General features: G+C 36.1%; 1 protein-coding gene across 1 annotated transcript in view; it reads right to left on the bottom strand.

Annotated features, from left to right (window-relative positions):
• Window positions 1–936, bottom strand: part of HELRODRAFT_158673 (hypothetical protein) — a gene marked incomplete at both ends in the record, with an annotated part of 7,482 nt that extends 6,546 nt beyond the window's left edge. The window contains 2 exons of the mRNA XM_009010679.1: window positions 337–507; window positions 736–936. Of these exons, the coding sequence (XP_009008927.1) occupies window positions 337–507; window positions 736–936 (372 nt within the window). The remainder of the gene's footprint in view (window positions 1–336; window positions 508–735) is intronic.
• Between the last annotated feature and the right edge of the window lie 8,879 nt (window positions 937–9,815).

The raw sequence follows: 9,815 nt of genomic DNA, 5'->3' as shown, positions 1-9,815 counted from the left end.
GATATGTTGATGATGATGTTGTTAATGATGATGATGTTGATGATGATGATGATGATGTTGATGATGATGATGATAATGATATTGATGTTGATGCGGATGATGATGATGATGTTGATGATAATGAGGTTGATGATGAAGATGATGATGCTGATGTTGATGATGATGTTCATTATGCTGATGATGTTGATGATGATGTTATTGATAGTAATGATGAACTTGTTGCTTATGATGATGACGATGATGATACGACGATGATGATGATGACGATGATGATGTTGTAGCAGTAGTAGTAGTAGTTGCTCATAGGCCATCTAGCCTTCCAAGTATCGCTTCTACCAGTTCCATTGGCCTTTCCGTGAGTTCTCCCCTTTCTCCACCAGACCACGTGTGCATCTGGCCATCTTCAGCGTTTGGCATTCCATCCTTAAGTGGCCTACTGTTTCGACTCCCTTTCCACACAGTCGACATCCAACTTCGTCTATGAGATCCCTCCTTCTTTGATAGCATCTGAGGGACATGTGATGTCCGTATCGAAATCTGTTAAGATCTGTCTTTGTTTTTTTCCCCATATCATCTTCTTTTTGCTAATCGAATCGGTATGAACTTCCTTGCATCTGTCATGCTGAAGTTGTTTTACCGGGACACTTTCGCCTATGATCATTTTCGCACGGCTTTGTGTGTGATTTTCTTGTCTTCCGTCTCCTTCTTTCTACCTTCATTGGCGTCTCTCTCTACCTCCTCCACCCTACAGTGACCGGGTTTCCATGCCGCCACCACCTTCTTGCTATTTTGACCAGCTATTTTGTCTTTCATCTTTACATTCTTCCCATCATCATTCTTTACATCTCCCATCGCGTCAAACATGGTCAACATGCTGTCTGTTGGTATTGTTGCTTCCTCCCATTCGTCATAAGCACCAAGCCATTCCAATGCCATATTCATTGCCCTTCTTTCGCAATCCAGACTGCTACATCCACCCCTTACCCACAGATGCTTCTTCTTTGTGCAGCAGACCACCTTCATTATACGCAGCCACTGCCGCAGTACCTCTTTTTTGCTGGGTCCGTTGGGCCATCAGTGTAGATTTTCAGATCGTAAATACTTGCTTGGTTGGTTATTTCCACCGTAGCGTCATACTGCTCATTCTTCGAGCTGTTTTTATTAAATTTGGTTAACTGGTCTTGACTCGTCCCAGTCTCCCTGCTGTCCCCACTGAGTACCCCTGCTCTGGACTTCGAACGGCTGCTCTTTCTGCTGAAGTGGTCTGAAGTGGAACTTGATGCCTGATGATGCCTCCAACGGATCCACAATACTTTGTTTACGCAAAATTGTCGTCGCAAACAATAACCAAATTAATTTCCAAAAGTTGACATTATATTCGCATACATTCATCGACATACAATCACTAACATACAAACATCAACATACAATCACCAACATACAAACATCAATATACAATCACCAATATACAAACATCAACATACATACATCAACATACAAACATCAACATACAAACACCAACATACAAACATCAACATACAAACATCATCATACAAACATCATCATTAACACCACCAAGCCAGCAAAACTAGACATACATATGAATGAATACAAAGAGATATAATTGCCAGAATATAAACATCAAAATACGATCACACGAACACAAATACAGAAATAAACACACAAAAAGAACCTAAACATACAAAGTACTAACATAGCACACAGACACAAATGAGCAGGTTACATAATGAATGTAATAAATAAAGTTAGTAAGTTTGAATTAGAATGTACAACTTCAATTAGGTCCTCCCCACCTCAATCAAAGTTTTTTATTTCTCTTCTTTATTCTGTTGTTTATTTTCATTATTTATTCTTGTTATTTTTTAATGTTGTTTATTATTGTATTTTTTTGTTATTGTTTGTTTTAATTTTTTTGTCTTTGCTGTTACATATTTTTGTTGTGGTTAATTTTCATTATTTATTTTTGTTATTTTTTATTTCTGCTGTTCATTCTTGTTGATGTTGTTGTTGTGTATTATTGTTGTTGTTGCTGTTGTTGTGTATTATTGTTGTTGTTGCTGCTGTTGTTGTTGTTGTGTATTGTTTCTTGTTTTTTTATTTTTGTTGTTGTTTATTTTTGTTTTCATTTATTTTCGTCGTCGTTGTTGTTGTTTTTATACTTTTGTTGTTGTTTATTTATGTTGTAGTTTGTTTTTTATTAGTGTTTATTTCTTTTATTTATTTATTCAACAGCACACGAAATGAACGGCAGAAATAAAAGATGACAAAAGTTGCATCATATTCAGAATTTTTGAGTCTGCAATTGAAATTTTTTATTTGATAACTTATCTACCGTAATTTTATCTTCATTATTCAACTTATTATCGTAATATACAATATTTTTCTCCAAAGACATGTTATTATCACAAACACATTGTTAACGTTATCACAGAATAAGCGTCTTTTCGGCAGCCATTGCAATCTTCATTGTATTTGATGATGTTGATTGAATAAAGTTAATAGAAAATGAATCAATCACACCACCCACCCACACACACACACACACATATATATATATATATATATATATATATATATATATATGTATATATATATATATGTGTGTGTATATATATATAGTTATTATCTCTACGCCTCTACGCTAATATACGTAGATGCATGTTTATGTTACAAAGAGTCAAATAGAGAACACGCCGGCTAACGAGCGATCAGTTGAAATGGAGGAAGATAGGAGAAAATATTTTTCAATTTATTTTGTTTATACAAGCAATGGAGCGAGACATCAACAACAATCAGCAGCTTGCACGTTCCTCCAATGTTCAATCGCAACTTGCATGCATGCTCTCTTTCAAGTTTTCTTCAATTTAAACTTCTATTGACAGCTTTCTGGAGGATGACTGAACTTACAATAATCACGGATTTTACTAAATCAGTAAAACAGAAGATCATGCAATCTAAAGTTGAAGAACTCTTCGCCACAAACCTAGTAACATCATCTCATACTCTACACAGATGGTTCAAAAGTAAATGAATGAACAACAGTAGCTGCTATCATTGATTAAACATAAATACTAATGCATTTACAATATAACACCTATGTTTTCCGAAAATTTTGAGCTATTTTGATAATTTATGCCTCCTTGATTAGATACATAAATAAATAAATGATTGACTAATTAAATGAATGAATGAACAAATAAAAACATCATGTATTTATAATTTATTTTTTAAATATTATTGAATGAATGAACGATAGAATGAACGAATGATTGATTAAATAGATAAATAAAAACATTAAGTTTTCATTACGTATTTGTAATTTATTATCTTCACACTGAGAAACAAGCCGACACAGCGACAAAACAAGGAAACGCAACCAGACCAACACGACACACCGTAGCAACGACCCACCACACGACAACGTGGCGTGACACGACACACGACACAACGCAGAAGAAAGCATAACAAAACACTACACCACACAAAATTACACTACACGAAACACAGCCACACACGACACACGCCACAGCAAGCACATGTTCATAATATTCATTCTGGTGAATATTTGTCGGATTGTTGAGCCATTTATATTCTAAGCATCGTTCGCTTAATACAAAACGCGCCAGCATTAAATTCATTAATAATAGCAGCGAAGACTTTATTGCTTGACCAAATATGCGCAATGAACATGATGAATGTGTACAATGCATCTGCTGAATGTTGCCAACATTATGCTCGCTCCTGGGGCTATCAAACATTTTGGCTCCGTCCGTTTATAACTTCCCCTCCGAATTCATTGAAACGTTACGTGCCAACTCTCTTACTTCCAAACATTTATTTCGCACATTCATTTCTTTCTATCCCTAATTCATTTTCTTTTGTTTTTTGTTTTACCGAAAACTATAAAGTTATTGATAATTTACTATTTGAAAATAAAAGAAATGCATGTCGCATGCACTTTGTGATGAGCATAAATACAACTTTGCACAATATTATCGTCAAAGATTATTCATTTTAAACTGTTTTTAGAAGACTTAAATGTTCACTGAGGAACTTAGGCTTTTATCCCAATAGCTTGATGTTGAGAGATGCGGTCAAGCATCTTCAACTGTTCGTTCATTGCTCGCTATATTATTTCCGTTCCAACGAAACGATTGATTCTGTTGTTCGAAAAAAAATCGTTTCATTATTTTTCATCTCTAAATACTTATTGACGATGTTTCAGGTTCAGTTGCCTCTTCACGCTAATTTAAAAGTATCAATTTAAAAGTATCAATTTAAAAGTAGCAATTTAAAAAATGCACGCCTGACACATTAAAAAACTTAAAATAATTCAACATCATGTATTTCATTAGCATTTCACAATTAATTTATTATTTAAAATTACACTTGCCCATATATCAGCACGTTTTGAGGCAGACAATGCAACTCTAAACAATAAAATACACTAGAACAAAACAGACCACAATACAACACAACACAATCTCAAATATGAAAATAAAATATAAAACAACACGACGCAAAACAATACAAAACATTAAAATACAAAACTCCGGCATTACGACAGTCCCATCAACTGGCGCCCAGCCAACGATAATAATCCCAGCCAGGCAAGTGCAGGCGTACGTTACGAGGCAGAGAACATTAAGTATGGCAAGCGAACGACTTCAATCCTTATTAGCCGGCAGAAATGCATGTAGGTAGGCAAATCTGCGTTACAAGCAAATAAAATAAATGACAAGAAGTTTTTAAAACAAAAGCCTCGAATAAATTTAAGATTGGTTCGTCTAACTGCCTAACGACGGAGAATAAATCCCGCTCTTATATTGGGAATTAGTCATTAGTTCATCGTTCATTCACTCGTCGGATTAACATGCTTCAATTGATACTCGATTCGTTATGCTCATCGTTGGTGTTGGTGTTGTTGTGGTTGTTGCTATTGTTGTTGTGGTTGTTGCTATTGCTGTTGTTGCTGTTTGTGAGGTTGTTGCTTATGATTTTATAATCAATGTTTTTCACTACGTTGTTGCTGTTGTGCTGGTCATGATGATTTGGTTCATGTTCTTGTTTTCAATGTTTTGATGTTCCTCTGATGTTGTTGTTGTTTGGCTGCTGTTGTTGCTGCGGCTGGTAAGTGCAAACATTGCTGCTTATGTTATTATTTGGGCTAGGGGTTATTTATGATTTTGATTTAAAAAAATGACCTTACGACCAAAAAAGGTCGTTAAAGGTTGGTCAATGCGGCCCTCACACAAAAAGTTAGTCCACCCCTTGGTCAGTGTAAACTTAGCCAGGGAAGGAATCTAACAATCAAAACAAAAATTATCGTTATTTATATTATTGTTCTTATTATTATTGTTGTTGCTGTTGTTATTATTATCATTATTTTTTATTGCTATTCTTGTTATCATCATTATTATTATCACCGTCATCACCATCGAAAACTCTCTCAATCCACTCTCCGCACAGCATGTGAGTGCACTTTTTGTATGAATGATTAGGAGACCAAAAAAAGAAAATTAATTCTAATGGACTCGAAATAACTTAAAAATATGTAATGTACGTAGGTATGTGGTTGGCGGGGGTCTCCTCGCATTCAAACCCGGTCACTACTGCCAACATCTGCAACTAATAAATAATTAAGACCATACTTATTTTTGCGTGCCCGATCACTTCCAACAACATTCTGCCAACATAACTTTGACGGACAATGAAAAAGTGCATCACAAGACATAACATCACATCTTATGACATCACATCTTATGACATCACATCTCGTGGCATCACATCCCACACCACACCACACCACACGTCATCTTATTACATCACAACACGACGCAACTCGCACTGTCCACAGACTTCCTCCTAATAAATGAAATACCTTCATGCCACGTTAAGCAAATAAACAGACGCATGCTGCATTTAAACGTCGGATAAATTGTTTTCTAATCCGCCAAATACACTAAGACGCCGTCGATAAACGAAATTTGCAGATATGCATTCAGGCGTGAATTGTTGAGTGGAGCGTGCTGGCTGGTTGGCCAGCTGGTTGACTGGCTGGTTGAGTCGTTACTTGTCTGGTTGACTAAATGGCTGACTGGCTGATTGGCAGATAAGTTTACTCACTAGCTGACTGGATTGGATGATTGACGGACTGAATAATGGCTTCAATGCAGGGCGTATTTAGACAACTTTAACGAAACCAACATAGGACGGGAAGCTAAAAACTGAAAAAACTCGGCGACGTTTTTACACTTTTTTAGTTTTTGGACAATTTTGTGTCAACCGTCTTATTTAAAACCGTGTTTGCATGTATAAAAATAACTGGGTTTTAAAATGTATTTACACAATATTTGTTGGCAAAATTTTCAAAAAATTATAACAAAATGATTGTTGACCGTTGATAACCCCCCAGCCACCCGCTATGCTCGCCACTGAATTCAATGGCTTGTTATGTTACAACATCAATGTTGCTTCAGATAGATACTCTCTATCAAGAAACAAATACAAAATGGTTGCAAAATAGTTTGGAATAGTTTAACTACTTTTTCCAGTTTAGTTAGCTATTCTCAAAAATAAATTTATAACTATAAATTAGCTATTTATTTTTAGTTGCAACCCCAAATATTTAGTTAATGCCAGTTCGTCCTTGTTTGGAAGTTAATTAGGCGCAGGGGCACAGTCAGAAGTTTTCAACTTTCTTTCTGCTTATCAAACAATTTTTAACAAACTTAGCTATTATTGGTCTTGCGTAAAATTAAACTGATTTATTAAATTTTATTGTTATGGTAATAATTTTCTGTCCAAATTTTTATAAAATTATGAAAAGATTTTGCTCAATTTTATCTTAAACCTGCAAATTTTAACTATCGTGGGGGGCTTCAATTTTAATATAAAAAGCGATTATTATCACTTACTAAGAATGTGGGTCATTTATTGCGGTGTATATAAATTGTATATAATTTAATGCCCAAAATTAAAACAGCAAATTATGGTTGAGGTTTTGAAGATGCGGACTGAAAACATGGCGGATGTGTCGGTTTGTAAAAATCTCGTTCAGAAAGAGCTCCAGCACACTTCAATACGTGGCGTGTAATATTAAATTCAACTTATCAAAATGCATCTAAATAACGTAATGGAGCATGCTTATAGGCGAAATAAAGACCCTACAGTAATGGTTGGAACGAGCATTTTTGAAACAAGGCATGAAAAATCAACGGGCGAGATGTTAACAACAGTGCGACTGGCACGAGCAACAACTTGTGTTGTGTGTTTGCTAAATGTTATTTGCATTTAATGATGTGACGTCCATGGGCAGAATTGAATAAAAATTAGTTTCGTTTATTGCGCGGTACGCGAGACGAGAATGCTCGTTTAAATATTCCAATCACGAGAGCGTCAGTAGGAATCGCTTAATGGGGCCGGAGTGGTTTGAACACGAGACAAGCGATGTTGGCTTTCCTATCTTTGTTTGTTAAACATTTTAGTTGTTTGCATCACTTTCAGAGCATTAAAAATTGTTTTTCTAAATGTTTATTAAACGGCTGCCTGAGGAGCTGTTGTGCTTGCTACCTCACAACGATAACTATTTTTAAAACAATTTATTTTACTTTTCCCTGATCAACAAATTATGAAAGCAAGAACGATATTCACAAACCGACGAAAGTGATCGAGGCAACTCAAAAATTTGTTTTCTAGTTATTTCGTTGTTTGGTTCTTAATGCTTATTTGACTTTTAATAAAATTTGTGTAATAACACTCCACTTGCTAGAAGACTCCATTCACACTAACATTTCATTCGCAACAACCCTGGCGTGCTAAACTGTGACACTTGAAGATGGTACATAATCGTCCTCAAATGATGGTTAATATCTAATTAACTTACAATTTTCAACTATTAAATGGTGCATGAATAAACAACTAAAAAGCTTGAACACGAAAATTAATATGCCAAATTATGAAAACTAAACAAAAATAAAACAACAGATTTTAAACCATTTGCTGAGTGTTATCATTAGATGGGCAATTGTTTTATGATGATGATGATTGAGATGATGATGATGAATGTTATTGTAGTGATGATGATGATGGCGATGATGATGATGATGGAGGGGAGGACGTTTAAAATCAACAGACAGGAAATAAACGGTAGCCACGTGACATATGGGCTCATGCGTGGTTAAACAATTTCATTCGAGTAAACGTCTACGTGATGTGTGAAGTGTTGGAAGCAAGATGTGTGTGTGTGTGCGTGTGTGTTTGTGAAAGACCCGAGCGGGAGTACCTTCCCATGCAGAAAGAAGAAACCTCATTCATTACACCAGAATAACCAGCATGCTATTCAAATACACAAATTATTTACTAATGAACTATGTGTATAAATATAAACAAAACAAATTGTGTTGGTGCTACGACTGTTTCGTTGAAAATTTAACTGCTGCTAATAAAACAACCCCCCGCAACATCAGACAACATCAACAGTCCAAATGGAGGGAATAAACTGTGCTACTTCACGTGCCAAACAACAATTGAAACAACACCACGATCGATTCCCAACGATAAAAGGGGACAACATGAACGTCAACGTCAGCACAACAACATGGCATAAGTATCCAACAAATTAGTCCAGCCATCAATGAAAACATTTTGAACAACAGGAAAAGCGCAATCACAACGTAATGACTCCGCCGCACTCATCTGCAGTACAACAATAACAACAACCACAACCAACCACAACAACAACCACAACAACAACCACAACAACAACCACAACAACAACCACAACAACAACCACAACAACAACCACAACAACAACCACAACAACAAATGAACCAAAAACACAACAACAGCAGCAGCAGCAGTAATAAAAGACTACAGCGAATCACTAACTCATAACACACGCTTTAAAATCAACCGATCGAAATGAACGAGTCGTTTGGGCCTGCTGTGTCGTCATGGTAACTGCGAGATCAAAGATGGCTGCCATGCGAAACTGGTGCAAACATGCGCACTGTCGTCATCAGACATAATCACGTGATGTATGACGTCACTGGAGTATTGCATCAGTTTATATGTTTCAAACCATTTAGAGATTGTTCCATTAATTTTTCTTTGAAAAAGTTTACGCTCATGATTCCTCTTTTATCGTTGAAGGACATGCACGCATTTCGACGGACAAGTATTGTGCACGATACACATGCATACATACATTCACACACACCTGCATAGGTACATTTATACGCGCACCTAAGTGCATACACACACACACACACACACCGATATAGGTAAGGCACACACACAGTGAACTAATGCCAGAGCAAACCAATGTTACCAAACATCTAAATATGTGCTACCAGACACACACATACAGAGATAGAGAGAAACGTACACAATATAAACAACAAAATAACGACACGAGTTACGTACGCAGAGAGTACAGATGATCATAACGTGTCTCAGCTCTGAGACTGTGTTAATTTGAATGCGTTGGCATACGCGCCGGCCGACGAGTGTTGTACGCTACCTTTTAATATCACGGTACCTCGTAATATTAATTAACTCCATAAAACAAAAGTTATTTTGTGTGATGGACAAAAATCTAAATTTAGCTGCTGCGCCTATAGTTTTTGAATAAACTATATTTCCGTAAGTCACAGTAAACAAAGAACGAGTATGGAAACATTTGAAAAGTTGAGAAATAATTACAAGTGAGAAATAAATATGCGGCGCGATGACGTAACGTGTAATGGCGATGGTTGATGCGCCTGGTGCTGATGTGGCACGTTCGAAATCAG

Source organism: Helobdella robusta, assembly GCF_000326865.2.
Source record: "Helobdella robusta unplaced genomic scaffold HELROscaffold_1, whole genome shotgun sequence".
In the NCBI taxonomy this organism is placed as follows: Eukaryota; Metazoa; Annelida; class Clitellata; order Rhynchobdellida; family Glossiphoniidae; genus Helobdella; species Helobdella robusta.
Note: the sequence above shows the minus strand (reverse complement) of the source record. Positions and strands in the feature narration are given on the sequence as shown.